Source organism: Metopolophium dirhodum, chromosome 5 (assembly GCF_019925205.1).
Source record: "Metopolophium dirhodum isolate CAU chromosome 5, ASM1992520v1, whole genome shotgun sequence".
NCBI lineage: Eukaryota > Metazoa > Arthropoda > Insecta > Hemiptera > Aphididae > Metopolophium > Metopolophium dirhodum.
The window spans coordinates 31695393-31716145 of record NC_083564.1 but is presented as its reverse complement, the minus strand read 5'-3'; the positions used below and the strand labels follow the sequence as shown (position 1 = coordinate 31716145).

Below are 20753 nucleotides of genomic sequence, written 5' to 3'. Positions count from 1 at the left end.
AAGTCTTGCTTAAAAATTCCCACGTTACCCTATAACTTGTTTTGTTTTTCCCGATTATTTCAAAAAGTACTGGGAATTTCGAATTCTGTCCTCCCTAAAATACCAACTGGTTTCACTTTCCTATCAGAAGAGGTAATGAAGTTGAACATCAAATGCAATTTTTCTACTCTTAATGCACTTTTTCTACTCTACACATTATACCGTATACACATCCACAAAAAAACACACAGCTCAGAATTAAAAAAAAAAAAATAAAACGTTGGTGTCTAGCCGCGATTACGAAATAAGTCGTTTGGTGTGCGGTTTTACTCGCTCGTTAGTAATATAATATAACTGCGCTTGCGATTTCGGGAAATCCGTTTACCAAGTATTCGTTTTTGAATTCTTTTTCGATTCTGGCTAATCTTCTCAGCTCCCATGACAGCTGGAACGCGGTGAGTATTGGATCAGCTGACGAAAGTGCGATCAGCGACGGACTGGCCAGTGCTCTGTATTCGTTCACTCGACACATCGAGTATCGCAACGAATCCGTTTTTGAAGATGTAATACACTTCTCGCACCCACACCTGAATAAAACGTAATTATTATTGGTATCATTGTCATCGTTTATTTTTTTTCCCGTGAAAATAATATTATGATTTAACATAATAATATAATATAAATTATAATTAATATTATAATCTTAAAATAGGTTTATGCATAATAACACGATATAGTATAAACTTCAAAGCTGTATATACTTCGGACGCGTGTTAGTTGTTATAATACTTGCAGGTTATGAGCAAGACTGATTGCGTTGACTCCAAAAACCGTACACTTTTAATAAAATACAGGACAGAACCGCACACTTTTGGTAGGTTAAAACCGCACACATTTAATAGGTTAAAACCGCACAATTTTAAAAATTATCGTATCCAAAAACCGCACAGTTATGATTTTGACCCCAAAAAGGTCGATAAACAAAAAATGCATATGTATATGTATAATTAATTATTTGTTCTCATTATTCTCACAGTTCATCAACAAAAATGTACACATTTAAACATTTTGAATATCAATTTTAAAAAAATGTCAACTTAAAAATGTATATAAATTATATTCAATAATTTAAAATTAAATAATTTAAAAAAAATGTAAAACGAAAAATGTATATAGGTATATTCAAAAATTTTAAATATTAATTTAAAAAATAATTAAAACTTTCAAAGTTTGATTGGCTGAAACCGACTGCCGACGTTTTTTAAAAACTTTATACGATGTCCGTCACGTAAAAATTCTTCCCAAAATTGAAACAATAGTACATATAGTACATATCATATAATCTTATATTTTCACTATTTTCACTAAAAATAGTGTGCGGTTTTAACCCACTATAAATGTACGGTAATTTATTATACAATGACCGATAAGCTGTGCGGTTTTTGGCTATCGACCTTTTTAGAGCTAAAATCAAAAGTGTGCGGTTTTTGGATGCAACCACTGATTGTTAGGGTTCGGGTGTTTATGAGCTAAAAACTAGTAAATAAAGAGCTACAAATTTAAAATGCATTTAAATATTTATAAATCAAAATATATTTACATTAAACAAAAAAAAACAACGAAATTAATAATAGAATTCTAAATTTATGTTAAAATTATTAATATTAATATTAATATTTTATTTCTTTAGTTTGAAAACTTAAATATTTTTTTTTAATAAATAATTTTAAAATACCATTAAAATTATTTAATTTTAAAATTTTTTAAATTGTTAAGTTTGATATAAATAATGAATGGACAAAAGTCGTGATTTTTCTCTAAATTGATTGAAAATAACATAACATTACAAACAAATTTGCTTAAAATTTCGAAAAATATACAAATTAAAAAATGCTGATTTAGATTCAAATAATTTTGAATACATTTTTTAGCTAGAAAATCATTGTCTAAGATGTTAAAAATATTAAAAGTCATCTTCTTTTGAGTCCTAGTAATGACGTATGTGAAAGCGATAACATACATGTGTAGTGTATACATTAATTATAGGAGTAGGTACTAATATTATAGATATTTAAATTGGTGATGTAGCGCGTGTATAATAATAACAATTTAAATGTAATAAATATTAGAAACGAGCTGATAGATAAAATAGAAAAAAAAATTGATAAATATTATATAACTCTTATTTTGACGAACGGGTTGTACTTATAATTAATATACATTTCAAGGAAGGAACCTATGGCATTGGGTGTGATCCTGCAGTTGTTTGGTTTTTAATTAAAATTATTAACTAACGTATACCTCTCGAACTAACGTTCGTTAATTCGACACTATAATATTATTATTTTACTCGTATTTAAATAGGTAGGTATATCGGTTAAATTCGGTACGGACAAAAACAATAAAATATTCGTTGTTTACGTTATTTACGAAAATAAAAGTTATTAAATATATCAGAAAACTAGAAAATATATAGGTACCTCACGCAAAATATAAAATAATTAATACATTAAAATGTAAAATAAAATATTGTATCCGATATTATACCGGCCAATGTAAACCATTAAACGAGCTTTCTTTGAGTTATTGCAAAATACATACAGAGTGATTCACCAAGCATATTAACACCCTTTTTTTCTTCAACGTACTGCAGTTTTCAAAATCTGATTTTGGAATTTTTAAATATACCGGCTTACAGACCATATTTTTAAGATATTGAGATTTTTTGTGTTACTTAAGTAGTGCCCAGTGCGAGTTACAATTTTCTGTTTTTAAAACGAGAACCTCTCTTTTCTACAGTGAATTATTTAGTGGATAATTTTTCTGAACATTTTGACGTATCAAAATAAAAATTATATAACTTACAGTAAAAAGGGCGTTAATATTTGAAAATCAGAAGTATGTATCTCCAAAGTGCACTTCTTAAGTGGAACAAAAAACTTCAAAAATTTTAAAGCGAGGTCTTAAAAAAATCCAAAAATCAGATTTTGATTAGGTGGTTTCATTATATTAAAGATAAGAAGGGGTCGAGCATGCTTATTAAATCACTCTGTATAGTTACCATGTACATTAAAAGATAATCGTTTTCCAATTTTCAAGAAACTATATGATATTTAGTTGATAAATTATATAGGTACGCCATTTCAATTTTTAACTCACTTACGTACAATATAATTATAAATTACCAAGGTACTTAAAATGTTAGAAATTTAAATAGTAGGTAACTTTCATTCACTCTTCTAGTAGTTTGACCTTTGAATCGTATAAACATCGCTATATGATGCACATAATCTATACCTATACAGCAACACATGTATCATTGAATGTAAATATAAAAAATTATACTTTTGGAATTTTATGGAAGATGTACGCACTACCTATATTATATACCTATAAGTTTAGTAAAATATGTAATTGATATGGTGTAATGGACCAGCCAATGACATGAATAATGTCAAAGCCCATATGTAATTCTGCAGTTATAGGTGTATATTATAATCAATGTAATCTAAATATCTGATCGAAAATAGGATGAAAAATTATGTAGAAAAAAACGTATAAGTACATAGTTTGTTGGTGACAATTTCTTCACAACAACGCCTGCACGCTTGTACGTATAACAGTTAAGCTCGGACGAATGACGATCAAATGAAGTTTCTCTGTAGTTCAAGTCATTTCACCAACAAGTGTCAAGTTTCTTGAATCTTATGACGATAAAAAAATGTTATGTTGACGTTTAACGTAACCTTAATTTTCAAAATAATATGACCTAGTCTGCAGTCATCGACCAGCCACTCTGTATGCGTATTATATTTGACGGTTACCTTACCGACAACGCCGAGATTATACTATTCATGACGCAATCGTACAATATAAGTAGTCATTGTGTGGTGGGCATGAGATGTAGTTCAAACAATTATTTAAAGTCACGAATAATTGAAGATAAGAGAATTTATCTAGGAAAAAATGGTTTGATTGTAGAATATAATATATTAGCAGTAAGGTAACAAAAGACTAAAAGGGAAAAATAATAAAAATAATATGCGTCGGACAGTGGTGGCAATAATGAGCACGCGATTTAATTAGTTAATACAAAATAACGTTTAAGAGAGGAGCTTCACCGCCTGCACGTGTTGTCACCTGTTGATCAAAGCGGATAATTTGCTTTTAGCGGTTCCACTTTTGAGTTGTTAGATTTAATATTATTAGAGTAAATTACACATTATTATCAATCATAAAGGTAAGAACTAAGAACATTATTTGAGTTCTCTCGTTGGATTTTTACGATATCTAATCGAACACCCCCCCCCCCTCCCCCCGGTATTTCCAAGTCATGGGTGGTTGGAGGGAAGGGCACAGTACTTTTATTATGACATTATATAAATAAAACTAAGATTTTTTTTTAGGCAACTGGCTAAACGTGATTTCGCCATGTTGTACGATAATATAAGACGGAAACAACACAAAATATGAGGTGAGACGTCCACTTAAAACGATCACGATAGCTAATATAAATAATAATATAGGTTTACTTGATTGTATGTGGCATCGGAAGTGTTGCTCCTCGGTCAAGCAACATTTTGATGATCTCATAGTTATTCTTGTGTGCGGCCAAAATGAGCGGCGTGATGTCAGGAGTGAAATAAGCGGTGTCCCAATCGACTTTTTCCCAACTCTAAATTAAAATATTACTATGATTAGTTATACGTGTCCGCTATCATTAAACCAATCCAACATATCCTGAATTCTGATATATGCGTATCGACAAATATCTACTTCAATATTATTGACAGGCATAATATTGTATAATACCGGTAACTGCCAATCGGTATCAATATATTAGCCATTAGGTATATAATATATATATATATATATATATATTATGAACAATATTGATTACACCTTATAATTGTCGGACATCGGTTCAACTATTTTATATTATAGTAAACTGGTCTAACTGGTCAGTGGGTCAAACTCGTGGTGGCGTGAAGGAAGTCCACAGAGTTGTCCAAGAGGCGGATGCATTTGAGTTTTTAAAAGGATGTGGGTATTAGTGCGGTAGCCCGATTTATGGGTATTTATATTGTATAATTTATGCCTAATGAGTGCATGTGATTTTTCATAACTCGAAGCAGATTAAGAGTGAGAGTATAATATAATACATTTATAATACTATTACCTATACTATAATGCTGCCAATCGATGATAAATATTTTTTTAAATTTAATTTAATCATCAGTATCAAAAATGTATAGGAAAATATATTTTTATTTTCGATAACTGTTAAATATTTTATTATTTATTAGTAATAGTGTCAGAAATGTATTCAAACGACATCTAAATACGCATTTGTTATTGCAAATTAGAAAGTAATGCATTCTAATGTTTTTTTCTAATTTGATTTGCCGATAGCGGCAATATAATATGAAATTTAAGAAGAACCGTCATAAGGTAATTGGGTACGTCGTTTATAAATAATAAATACACATCATTATAATTAATGTTTATATAAATATAAATTGTTTGACCAACACGCTATTTGTAAATAATAACAACAATGTACTTATTTTATTATATATATAATTGAACGCAATAATGACAAGGTTAAATTATTAATTGTCTCTAATAAATAAATAGTTATTAGCAGTTTGATTATAATAATTATACAAATAAATAACATGAAATCCTAACCAACTACCTATACATAATATATAATAATATATGATATTATGAACACCTACAATGTGTGCATCGTGTGCATAGCAATCAGAATATTATTTAATGCATTTCGCGATTATGTAATGTGATTTATATTTCATACAGTTGTCCTAAAATGTTCTGAGAATATTGTACGATTATATTATGGTTCTAAACGAAAATAATAATTTTGACCTAGATCGATTTAAAATTATTGACGGATAGAAAATGACAACTTAAGTTAAATTGAATAAAATTATATGTTTCACATAATATTACTCACGTATGGTTCGCCTTCCGTGTGCACCAGCTCCTCGTATTGGAGAAGGAGCTCTACAGCCTCGACGAACTCAGCATTAATGGCGTGCAACAGGTTGTCCTTGGGTCCCACGCCCATTACAACCAGCATTTCAAGCATTTCCAAATTTTCGGCTTCGATCGCTAGATTGATGGCACCGCGACCAAAAGAGTCGACGCAGTTGATGTCTATGTGCCCCGATCGAAAGGCTCGTTGGATCATCCTGTATACGGAAAAAAAAACGATTTGCTGTGAAATTATTATAACCGATACCGTCTCGGACCGAGGTCGGTACAATCAGCCAGTTACATTTATGTTTTTGCGGAAGGATAAATCACAGAATCCGGATTTTTATATTACGATCTATATTACTACGCGGTCCCCATTGAATAGGCGTAGTTATAAATTATCGGTTTTATTTTTTGTAAAATAAAAATTGAAGAAATATATCTATAGGTTATAACGTAATATATACGTGTAATACGTGTATGAATAGATCTAAGTATTTCACTCAGTAGACGGCCTCAAACTAATTTTGAACAACGACAAGTACAAAAGAAATTTTTCCTTCACGCCTGTGTGTGTGTATATAGGGTGATTCAGAAAGCATGGTCACCCCAGTTTTTCCCTAAATTTATTCAGATTCTGATTTTTCTTTTGTACTACCTACTTAAGGAGTATTATACTGATGTAATAGAAACTTCTGATTTTTTCAAATAAGAGCCCCTCCCTCCTTTCTTACTGTAAATTATTTGGTTAATATTTTTTTGTAAATGTTGATGTAGTTAATTCAAAGTTCAAACGAGAATAGGTTCTCACTTATTGAAATGCTTATGCTAAATACAATAGTCCTCATAAATGGTTTTAAAAAAGTATAAAGTATAGATGTAATATTGAATCTAGTATTTATTATACTTTGATCATTTTTACAAATTAAAAATGTTCATAAATTAGTGTTACTAAAAATTATCAAATCGCCATAGCCTAAGAAACCCATTATTGTGGATCTATCATCCTTAGTACACAAAGTCTACTTTAGTACTCAAAAACTATTCGTTCACATTTTGATTTTAATATATCAAAATATTCCCTTTTATGAAGTAGGAATGAGAATTTTAACTGCGTCCAAGAGCGGTGTTTTTTCAAACCTATACAACAGCATATTTGCGCATATACCGCAACCGTGTCTCTTATACCTACACAATATATATAATATTTATAAATAAGGTGTGTAACATCCTTCTAATAAGTATATAAATTAGAGGCCAAAGCCCCACAGGTGTTGACACTATATAGACTCATAGCAAGGGAGGACATTGAGCGGAATGCTGGATTGTACCATATTATTGGAGCTTAAGTCTTAAGTCGTCTGTAATGCAGCGTGTTTATGTCGTGTAATGCGTGTGTGTAAGTATAAAATATCATAAGCTCGTGTGGGCAAACGAGTGAGGGTAAGGTCAAATTGACAGAAAAAAGTAATATTAGAATTTTTTTTTTTTTATTGATCATTGAGCCCGGCAACTGGCCATTAGCTGTTTGTTTGTAGGGGAGGATATTGTTGGTTGGTAAACATGTGTGTATAGTTTTGGCAGATTTTAAATTGGGCACCCGTAGGTATCTGCCATGCCGGGGGGAAGATGGTGGCACAGGAATATTCGAATTATTGCACTCGTACCGATAATATTACATAAACATATTATACAAAATAATTTACTGACGAAGATCAGTCGACGGCCGTAATAATAATTTCCATTTTTTCTAAATACAGTTTATTGTTTTTATTTTAATAGTTACATATACTTTAACTACAATTTCAAAATAATGATATAAAAATATTATTATTTTTTCAAAATAAATAACAACAGTATAAAAGGGAGTACTATTTTCAAAACAAATAAATAGTTAGGTACAGTTTTAATACTACATAGAGACAATTTAAAAAGTATAATATAAAAATACGTATTAATGCGTTTATTTCTATAATATTATAGTGATATAACGCTATGTGGTACCAACCGTCACACACGCAATTTTCAAATAAAATTAATATTTATAAGTTCTATGGTGGGATCAAATCGAGTTCAATTCGGAAATTTTGGTTTAGGTATTGCATTATGACAATCTTTGTGCAGCTAATGGGGTGAGATGTGTAGAGAAACGTCGTTCAAAATTATATCGTTTAGTCATTATAATATGAGGTGTACGAATGCAGACATTGTGATGTTTTAAAACCGATAACCACAATTCAACAAACCAAACTAGTGATTTATACAAATTAAATAATACCTACTCGAAAAAATATCTAAACAAAACAATTAACACAAATACTCATAAATAACACTTATACTTAATGATATTTTTATTGGATGTATAGGTATGTTAAATTAAACGATTTATCCTAGCTTCTGGTAATTCTGGTAATTGGAGTATATACCTACCTACTGTAAGTTATTGCGTTAATAATGTTAGACCACGAACGAATTGTGTTTTAAAACAATTTACGAGTAAATAGTATTTTAAATTGCATGTCAGTGTCAAAGTTCATCGTATATAATAATATGTAAACCTAATTAGTTGAAAAAAAACACTTTAACTATTGGAAATTAAAAAGATTATGAAAAAAAAAATAGTGTGAATAATTGAATAATATTCAGCATATAATATTATATGTGCGTTAATAATTGAATAATATTCAGCATATAATAATATATGTGCGTTAATAATTGAATACCTACTACAAAAGTTATTATTGAAATATCTCTTTATAATAGTTTGCAGCATAATATTTATATAGCTCAGTTAGTTTAAAAATTTAAGTGAATTGACCTCTTATAAAATTTAAAGGTAAGATTATTATCTAAGCAATCGCATGGGATTCTTATTACATTTTAGTTTTAAAACGAGTTATGAGTATTTTAAGATGTACAAACAATTTACAATTTAAAATACTCATAACTCGCTTTAAAACTAAAATATTATAAAAAGCCCGTGCGATTACCTAGATAATGATCTTACCTTTAAATTGTATAAGAGCCAAGAGGTTAATTCACTCTAATTTATAAGCTAACGGAACTAAACGTGTTCTGCTGAGTGTACAATTTGCTATGTTACGCACTTGCAGTAAGACGGAGACAGCAAATGTCGGTGTAACGTCCTCTTAAGCCACAATTTTCCATACAAAAATAAATACAATTTTACTATATTAATATTTAGTAGTCTTAAGTATGCGATTTCACTAATATAATATGCCAATTTAATATTGCGATTGTAATTTTAAGCCGAAAAAAATACTGTGCTTAAATTAATATATTATAACCGTCATATCTAACTCATTTTTTATTTCCATAAAATATAGTTTTTAATGTATTATAATATCTCGTTGTACCATATACAAGTATAAACGTAAAAAATATCCACTCAGCAGTTGGTACATAAATAAAACATAATATTATATTTTATGCATTTAATATTTTACATTGCCTTTGATTTATTCAGATTTATAATAAATTGCAAGCTAAACTTCAACTAGGTAGTTTCGATATGACGATATGTGACCATAATTTCAAGATCAAAGTTATCCGTTGAGCAAGATATCAAAAGTCGTAGTCCGTAGACATAAACACGCGAACATTATACCTACTTTACTTTCGTTTCATCTGAAATCAATAAAAATAAAGGCGAATAAACGAGTTTCCATCGAATTTTTTTCGGCAAAACTTGATCTCGTGTCTTAATATCGAATATTTATATACTGGTGAATAGGTGAGTACTTAGAGTACATACGCGGAAATAATTGTTTCAGTATATATTATAGCATAAACCTATAAACTAGTTTATAGGTCTATGATATATAGGTACGGCCAATTTAGATGTAAATAATTACAAAATGTAAAATGTAATAATATATTCTTATCGTCGTCGTCGTTAAGAACAATAGAGCTCGAAACGTGTTTACAATCGACTAATCCGCTCGATAGCTAATTTAACGGAAAATGCACGACCAGTATGCATCGTAAGCACATTTTAGTGCACGCCATCATATAGGTTACAGTTGTATTATATTATTATGAAATTTTGCATTGGATCGATGTCCGAGGCATCGTCACCCGGCTCATGAAAATTGCATTATTTATACGAATTGCCAGTACATAAAAAACAGCTTAAAAGGCTTTTCAAAATGTATCACCGACATCGCTGGGTCTCACGTCAATTCGTCGACTTCCGTGCGCATGTATAAATCAAACATTATGCGTTGTTGATGCATTATTCAGTGCAATCGTGATCATCAATACCTAGTCTCGATTTATATAAAAGCAGACGTCTTTTTCTTAGGTGTAAACGTCCAGTTCGTAATAACTGTATAATATTCTTTCAGTGGCGTAGCCAGGAATTTTGTATGGGAGAGGCTAAGTGTACAAATACAATGCATAGGTATTGTATTTACACTTTTATTTTTTTTTATTAATCTTGAGAACATTCTAAGGTCAACACAGTCAATGAGGGGGGGCTATATCTTCCTTGGCTACGCCACTATATTTCTTACAATATAGGTACATACTAATAAGTTAAATATTACTATTAATTCTCTGTTAAAATGTATATTTTTCAAGCCGAGGCTTTACCTTATAGTAATAAGTCCTACAAAGATTGTAACCTGAATATGTCTGTTTATGTTTAATAACAAATATATTATTGAAACATCTGAACACGACCATAATACCTACGATAGATTTAACAATTTTTATTAGAAGGTATACCTCTACCAAGGCTGGACAAATTAACAATTTTTTTTAACTCGTTAAGTTAAGTTATTTTAAAATAATAAAGTTAAGTTAAGTTAAAAGTTACTCGTATTTTTTTTCGTTAACTCGTTAAGTTCAAAGTTAACTTTGAAAAAAATGTAACCTAACTTAGTGTAAAGTAAAAATTTGCTAATTTGCAAAAATAAAAATTCCAGAAACATGATTTATTAGATAGTTGTCTTTACGCTCAAGAAAATTACTGGAGAAATTTAAAATGATACATCAAAGAAAAACCCCATTCAAAAATTAACATTATTATTCTTTGAAAACTAACTTAATTTAGATACTTTTGAAATAAAATTAACTTGAAGTTAACACGTTAATCTTGAAAAAAAGTAACTTATTAAGTTAAAAGTTAATTTGGAAAAAAATTAACGAGTTAATCAACTAAATTAAAATTAACTTACGTCTTAACTCGATTTTAACTTTTAACTCGTTAATGCCCACTACAGTCTTGTCTACTACATCTATCCCAATGATTTGTACAGTTCTTTTTCCTCTAATAACGTACGCATGTACCTACTAATGATTACACTTATCATATAGGTACCTATATCGGTATATCATAATATCATTACAAGATAATATTATAATACATATCATTACGACTCACATTCACTAAACTACACCGAACGAAAACGTGCGCACCGGACTAAAATCCGAATTGCGTAATCGACGGTAACGGTAAGCAGGTGCACGTTTTAGTCGGTGGTTATTGCGTAGGTACACACTTGTTGCACACAATATATTTTATTATAAACGTAATATTAATATAAAGCACAATTATTATATATTTTATCTAAATATATATGAGCACAAATAATATTATTCAACAGATAGTCGATACATGGCGTGCAGTGCTCGGGGTTGATAATATTATTATAATATGTTATGAACGGTGACGTCAAGGGAATATAATATAATAATATTATGTCATGCTAAATAAACGTCGTATATTATATTATGTTTATGACAGTCGGCGCCCAAAGGACGGGGATGATTAAAAACAAATATAACACTGCGTGCACTATCTTTCCCAAACGTTTTTTGTTTGATATATATTTTTTAAGACTTATCATAATATGATAATAATAATATGTGCATGTGAGTTGTGACACATTAAATCTGTGTATTGATGATTAAATCACAATTATAAGTGCTATAAAAATATGTATTTAAACAGAATTTAAAAGCTCTAACTTTTGACTACTTAAATATTAAAAAAATATATAATAACTAGTTGATCCCCTGTGCTTCGTTGCCCATTAAAAATGCCAACTCTATATGAATAACATGTTTTAAACCAATGGCAACCAATAATAATTATTATAATACCTTTAAAACCCATGGCAACCATTTATAAACAAAAATTTCCATTGGAAATCTCAAAATCCCTATTTGGGCACCTCCCGGGGTTGGTCATCTTAATTTTTTAAATTAGCCTATCTTCTGCCCAGAGATCTAATCTATCTCTGTACCAAATTTCATCAACATCGGTCCAGCCGTTTAGGAATGCATAAAGGACACACAGAAAGATAGACAAACATAAATTTTTATATGTATAGATAATAATAATAATAATAATAAAAAAAACTTTGGAAAAAACAAAACACCGAACTAAATATAATAAAAAAACAACATTCAAAAATTGCAAAACCCTGCCGGCTTAAAAAGGAAAAAGGAAACCTGCACTATGGTTGTCCTGCAGCAGTAATAATACAAACTTCTGTTTTTTTTTTTTAATGAGTACCCTTTTTTTTATTATTTAGTAGATCGCTTTTTTGAAAATGTATCTAATCCAAATTTTTAATGAGTAGTTTTACAGTAGGTATTAAAATGTTGATATTGAGGATAATAGACTTAAAATAGTTTTACAATTGTATAAAAATATGGAATCGGTGTAGGTAATATTATCGGATATAGTATTTATTATGTAGGTATTAGTTGGATCATTTTTACAAATAATAAATATACATATTCATAGACTAATATTAATTACTTACATTTTAAAATCCCCACAGCCCCAATATCTTTCCAACCCATTATCATGAACCTATTATCCTTAGTACACAAAGTTAAATAACTCAAAAACTACTCGTTCGAATTTTGATTTTGATGTATCAAAATGTTCATAAAAATTATCTACTAAATATTTTACCCGCTTGTTTTCTGTGAATTATTGTTCTCGTTTGAAAATAATTTTTGTATCACCTTTCACCACAGGACAATCCTTGGGTAAGTAGTACAAAAATCCCAAGAATTTGAAAACATAATCTTCAAGTATATTTAAAAATTCCAAAAATCAGAATTTGAACAAATTCATTATTAAAGGGGAAAATGGGGGTGAGCATGCTTGTTGAATAGATATTGAAAAAAAAATGTATATTTATTTATTTTATTTACAATACTTATAACATTATTATTTATTTGTTTATTGTTTGGTTGCCATGGTAATCATTTGACGAAACTATTTTTTGTTATTTTAACGCGTTTTAGTTCGTTTGCACAAATTTTCTATACATCCATACATTTTAATAGTAGGGGTGGGGCTCGATGCACATATTAATATATTATATAGATATTTACACATAAAAAAAAACATTATTGAAGTTGAATAAGCTCCTCAAATGTACATACAATTACGAGTCATTACCGACTCCAACAATATACATAGGCATTAAACCTAAACCTTAAATCATCATATTATTAAACATCTACCTATGTTATCGTGATTTGAACAGTTTTCTCCTACAATTAGTATTATAATAATATAGCATAATGTGCGCTCTAACTGTCTTATCTTCTTTACTAGATTAAAATGGATAAATAATTGACATACACTTTTAACTATAATATATTATAATTATTTAATGTTTTTGCCTAATGCCTGCGCACATGACATGCTGACAGTGTTCTTTATGAATTACAAATTACAATATTATGAACCTAACCTCAACTAACATAATAATAATAATAATAATCTTATCAATTCACAAACAATTACTAATTTACTAATTTTTTATGTCCTCATAATTTTCAAACTACATACCTTCTGTGTTTGCAAAATAATTGGGTATTATCACTAGGTATTCATTATTTGCACTTAAAGAATTAGGTTCCTATATTTAAAATATTACTATATATTATAATATTCCATCGTGTTTGATATATTTTATACATGTCATTAAAATATTAAGTGTAGATAACTATAAATTATAATTGATTATTACCTCTTTAACAATATCATTTCGATTTTTTTTAATTTTCATTATAATTTACAATGAAATAGTTATATAATACGAGTACTAGAATATTATTGTGATCGATTTTTAGTCTTGACATGTTACAAAAAAAAAAACAACATAAAAAGACATGTGGCCACCTTATGTTTTCCCATACCGAATATACTTAGTGCATAATAATAGTAGGACAGTAGGTAATTATAATGTTATAAGTAAAATTATGCGCATTATTGATATACAGTTCGTAAACTATTTGTTATTCATTTAGTCGAAATTTAGATATTAAACCCGTTACCTACCTATAGGTTATCATTTTTATTAAATTATAAACTATATTTTAAAACTTGATTGTCAATAATTATAATAATAGATATTTTATAATATGTTGTGCAACTTGTTTTTTGTAGATTATTCAACGTAATACATTTCATTATTTGTTTTAGTTTCCACTTCATATAGTTAAGCATATACCTGTTTTATTAGTTATTAAGTAAGTTCTAAATGTACAGGATTTACAGCATTAAATAAATATTTTTTTTGCTCCGATGCACAATAACTTGTTTTTGGTCAAACAATTTTTGGATTTTATTCATTAGATTATTCAACTTTTAACGATGCCGATGAGTGTTTCGTACGTCATATTAACTCAGAAGCAACTGAATACCTACTAAAATTAAACTAAAAAAATGATTATTTTTTTGTTAAAAACAAAATTTACTTAAACATAATATATAATTATCATAGACATCTCTTTTCACTTGGGTTTTATAAAAATGTATTCATTTTTCATATTTCATATGATAGATACCTATACCTACTATTTACATAATACTACTCTTTAACTACACATAGGTACCAATTACCGGCTATAATCATTATAGAGTTATAAATAAATAGTGTAGTTAAATACACCTTTCCGAATTGTACCACTAACCTATGGTTGTATTCACTAATTGGAGAATTGATTATTCTCCGATACCTTTGAACTTATTTTAAAAATAAATTTTCAAACAAAAATCACACCGCTTATATAGCTTCACGTAAAACTGTAGAACAGACGCATTAACAATGTCTTAGCATTGATAAATGTTGATTAATCCAATTCCTTCAACAAACACAACTTTATGAACCCCGCCGTCGTAGGTGCTATGATAATATATACCTACCTTTTGCATAATCGATGTCCATCCAATCCTTTGCGGTTGAATCAATAACTCAATTAATTATTATATCAATCGAACAAGTAATTATATTTGTTTTTGTACGGATTTCAGTGCTATTGGTTCCCTATACTACACGTGATTTCGTTTTCGTTCATAAATTAACGGCTGCAGAGTTTTATTCTATACAATCTATATTTATTATAATAAGGTACCTACATAATTTACCGAATGTTTTCGACTTGTTGAACGCGATACAATGCCACCTAATCACGCCTTTATATCAATAAATAATATTTAATTGTATAGATAATAAAAAAAAATCTAAAACATTTTCTGACCAAAACGCTTTATTCTTACGCACATGTTATGTTTTATTACAAGCGTCTAGCGACAGGGAAGCCGAACGGCTGCAAGAGGGCCGACATCGTTATCGTTATCAGTTATCATCGATTTTATTATCACTTTATTTCTAAAATAATAAATTTCCTTCCCTTACCTACCTTATTTCCAACCAAGTTGTATATTATAAATCTGTTCAAGTCTAATATACTAATTGCAAGTCTATTATACTATAGTGACAGTGAAGTATCTGATTAGTCTATCTCATTTTAAATATTCACCAGATAAAACTCAGTACATCCAGTACTTCTTACAATATTTGTGTTTGAGTTTTTACTAATCGTTATTTAATTGTATTTGTATTATAAATGCATTGTAATTCTATTATTATTTCTTTGATCTGCTATTTGAATATGTATTGTAAAATTGTTTTATGGTGTTATAAGTATTTAATTAAATAAAAATTAACAAAATAAATGTATATTTATTAACAAATAATTCAACATATTATAGATCTCTGATGGTCAGCATACAACAATTTAACTTGTTTGACAACTAAGTATTACTTACTAACTATTGTACATCCGTTTCAATATTTCATTATATGAATTATAATAACTATATTAAATTTTACAATATACTTTATTTACTTAAAAATTCTGAATTCATAACCTAAGATTTATAATTGGTGCTAACTCATAGATAATATAAGAAAAATCTTAAAAACTAATAATTATTAATTAACTGAAATATCAACGGGTTACCAACTTTAATATATATAATTACCCAATACCCAATTATTATTAATATTATTAATTTTATTCATCATGATTTTGATTAGAAAATTATAATAAAGTCGGTGATAGCTGATCATAATAACGATGTCGGCCATCTTGCAGCCATTCGGATTCCCTGTCGCTAGACGCTTGTTGTTTTATTTAGTTAATTCTAAATAGTATCTACCTATAATTGTTATTAAAATATAATACCTAGGTATAGGTATACATATTTTTGTATTTGAGTGTTTTTATTTAAATTATTACTTATTATTACGCTGCTTATCATTTTGATTCTTATACATTTAGTGTGATTGTTGATTGATAATATTAGGGATTTTTTAATTCATTGGAATAATATTATAATGACACACCCTTTTTATATTTATTACTATTCTAACTAGGTACTTACCGACTAAATATCAAAAGTTCCAATACGTCTAAAACAGCTGATTGTATTATTATATAACTTTAAAATTATAATAGTGAGCGCTATAATATAACAATTAACAACTTAAGTAGTCGAAAAAAATTATTAAACATTTTACTACGACATTTGGGTGAATTTAATTTGAAAAATAAGATGATTCCGTCCCGCCAAATTCATTTCATCACAAGACACTCGGTTATACCTGACTTGAGACGACGCAATTATATTATGTGCACTTACCGCCTTCAGTATGGGTATAATATTGACCGTTCATACATCAAATTGCATCGTAGTGTATATAATTTTCAAAACGAAAGTAAATGATATATTAATATATAAGACGTATATTATATCGACAGAAAAGCTATCCATATCCGAACAAGTCTATTTGCGTTTTCAATAATTAAATCTAGAATTACGCCTAATTTGCCGTGTTCAGGCTCGCACCCCATTAAACAGACAATTCTATCGTCAATAATAATTGTAGTCCATCCATTTTATTATCATCATTTAATATCATTAATACATCACTTTGGTCACACGAGGATCTTGTACGGGTACCGAACCTTCATTATGCCGAACATGCAAATATGCAATTTATAATTAATGATATAATCGCACACCGTCTAAATTTTACAGAGCCCAGAAATTAACTATACAAATTTACCAAACAATCATTAGGTATATGAAGCAATCGGACAATTTTCAAATTTCAAGAAATTAGTGTCTTGTTTCAAAAAAAAATCAAAATGTTTATAATATTAATCTACCTATAGTCCCCATAACCCGTAACAATGTTTTCGGGCTACCTGTTGATATTAATTATTTTCTTATATAGCACTATAGCAGTGGTTTTAAAACTTTTATAGTCTTATTAAACGCGGCACACCATGCTCCGCAAAAAATGTTCACGGGACACTGACCTTTTTTTTGTACTAAATAATTAGATGAACAAAATTGCTTTGAATTATAATTATGTAAGTACATTTAATTAGAAATGTGTGCTTGACGGGCTAACAAATTTGTATTAGTTATATTTTTATAATTTTATTCTTGAACGAATAGTTGAACTTTCCGAAAGACCGCGGCACCCAGTTTGAAAACCACTGTTATATACCTAGTATCATAACAACATCAGATCGCATATTCACGTGCTACCATCTAGCAGACATTTTTTTTTCCAGACGGTCGGATCATTTTTGTTTTTGAAATACTAAACCATATAATACAGTCCATTACGTTTTCTATAGCAAAGTTCGACTATTTTGTCGGTTAAGCCGGTGCCGATGATATGTCCGTACACACATTATTGTGGTCGTAGGCGGAAATCCATTAAAACTGCCGGGGGGAGTTAACATGTGAACGGGGGGGATTCTACCAAACTAAAAAACGAAGGGGCTTGACGGACTTTTGGGGGCTAAGCCCCTCGAGCCCCCCAGATTTGCGCCAATGATCGTGGTATATTACTTACCACGGTGATGGTGAGCATGATTTTAATGGTGCAGCAGTCCGCAGACGTCGTCGACGGTTGCAATCTGTTTCTATATAGTGCGCATTCGTTTCAATATTATATTATATTAAATGTTATTATTATTATTATCATTATACGTAATTTATAGCGCGTGCACGTGACCTTGACTCATTGGACGCTGGCTATAGTCCGCGACATGAAATGTGGCCGATGACCGTCGCGAACCTAGCGGCCGTTTCGCCTAAGTGGTTCATAATCTAATTAAATAAATTGCCGCGTTTTTTTAAATTAACCATTTCAACGCGTAATCAACACGGTAACTCCTAAACTCCAAAACTCCTATACAAATGATTTTATATTTCAATTTTAATAGTGTTAACAAAGACGTTATACACCATAACCATTATTTATTATTATTTTATCATTATATTATCTATTTATAATTACTTTTTTTACACCATTATGAATTTTTAGATAGAAATCAGGACCGAAAGAGTTAAACATAATTTACTAAAATTACTATAATTAATTTTTTTATTCAAACCAAACAACAAAAAAAATTTAAAAAAAAATACAAATACAAAAAATTTTTAATTTAATATTATTTAAGACATATGTTATCCGTGGTTTTCTTCGTCAATATCTTCTTCATCATCACTCCAGTCACTGTCATCTGGTAATATTGTCATAATTATTGGTTCTATCATGGTGTCCCTCATTATTTCATTTTTGTTGTCCTCGTCCTGAATTTCTTCTGCATGACGAACGCATTTCGTCCAGTCGTCTATTGTTACTGCATCTAATGCCTCGTGTGTTAACCGCTCAATATCAACCATTTTAAAAGTATTGTTAAATTTCGCTACTTGGCCCTTAACTTGAGCCCAAATTAACTCAATTGGGTTATACTTACAGTGGTATGGTGGAAGACGGATTACCTCATGACCCATTTCAATTGCAATGTCATCCAGCTCATATTTTTTTTCACGTGGCAATAGGTTTTTAACTTTTTGCCGAAGTTCAGGTAATGTTTCCAATGGATGGAACTCAATATTTTTTTCATTTAACCATTGTTGTACTTCGGTTTTTCTCCAATTACTTTTCGGATATTTGTCTCTGAGGATTGAATGGTAAGGCGCATTGTCCATGACTATAACTGATGGCTCTTCTAGATTTTTAAGCAGTTGAATAAACCACTCTTTGAATACTTCACCATTCATCTGATTATGATAATCCGTGGTATTTCCGGTATTGCTTCGAAATACCAATTTTGACCCTTCTATAAACCCGTAGCGACTACATCCTGCATGGCATACAATAAGTCGGCCTCCTTTACCCGTCGGCACCTTCAGACCACCAGAATTATTTTCATTTTGCCAAATAAGGGTGCGTGAATGGTTTTGGTTTACCCACGTTTCATCGAGATAAACCACTGGACGATCGTCTTTATTTTTTCGCAGCGTACACATTTGTCGTAAAAATTTACACCGAAGTGCGACGATATCATTCCTCTCCATTAAAAACATACGACCATCGTTACATCTTTTGTAAGTAAATTTTAAATTTTTTAGGAGCCTTTGCATTGATCGAACGCACCCATTGTAATTTGTTTTTTTTTTTACGACATTTAATATTAATTGAGCCGTTGGGTACTCACCCCGGTCGTAAAACTCGTGGACAGTTCTCCTCACAACATCGGAATCGAAATCATCCAGCTCCGAAACAGTTTTTGCTCGTTTATACCCTTTACGTGGAGAAACAAATGTAGGTTCCGCACCTGGTGTTTCTGGATTAATATTATTTTTTCCTTCAGCACAAATCCGTCTTACAGTACGATAACCCACACCACAAGCTTCGGCAGTAACAACTTGCGCATTTTTAAAAAAATCAGCAGTTAAATCTGACTTCTTTGATAATTGTTTTAAAAATAAATACACACTATGAATAATTTTTTTACTCTGACTGTGAGTATCTGAATCGGAAAACGACATTTTTAAATGGATTAACACGGTAACGCAGGAGAAAAAAACAGTGTAAAAAAATAGTTGTTTACGAGCGCACAGTACACAACATACAAAAAGATAAAACACGAGTGCCATAAAACGTGTTTGTATTATGTGCATTACTGTATCCCCTACCACAGCACATTCTGCAGCTGCCCTCCAGGCATTCCAGAAGATCAGCTAAGGGTGCACAAAAAAAACCAGTCTACTATAATGTATGGAATACACATTGCGCGCAGATGCATGGCACTGCGACCGCCGTGCGCCGGGCAGGAGGTGGTATAGGTTGAGAACCAATGGCTAACAGGTAGGGAAGCCGCAACGGGTCGCGGTACAAATCGGCCACTTTTCGTGTCGCGGACTATAGTAGTTTTAATTCATCCCGCGATATATAAATTGGGATCGAATATATCACTGGCCGCGATCATTAGGTAAGGTATAGGTACGATCAAAGGCAAAATCCAATTAATTATTGAACAACCTACGGACGCACACGTCATTGATCCGAATATACTAAGTCTATGCCTATATACATGCGCGGTGCCTTTATTGTGAG

The 20753-nt window shown here is 30.1% G+C and overlaps 1 protein-coding gene across 2 annotated transcripts in view; it reads right to left on the bottom strand.

The window, feature by feature from the left end:
- The window catches only part of LOC132944694 (transient-receptor-potential-like protein), a 55504-nt gene that overhangs the window by 27215 nt on the left and 7536 nt on the right, over window positions 1–20753 (bottom strand). For both annotated transcript variants that reach the window (XM_061014172.1, XM_061014173.1), the window contains 3 exons: window positions 5960–6197; window positions 4512–4654; window positions 365–566 (listed from right to left, as the gene is read on the bottom strand). In XM_061014172.1, coding sequence (XP_060870155.1) covers window positions 365–566; window positions 4512–4654; window positions 5960–6197 — 583 coding nt within the window. The remainder of the gene's footprint in view (window positions 1–364; window positions 567–4511; window positions 4655–5959; window positions 6198–20753) is intronic.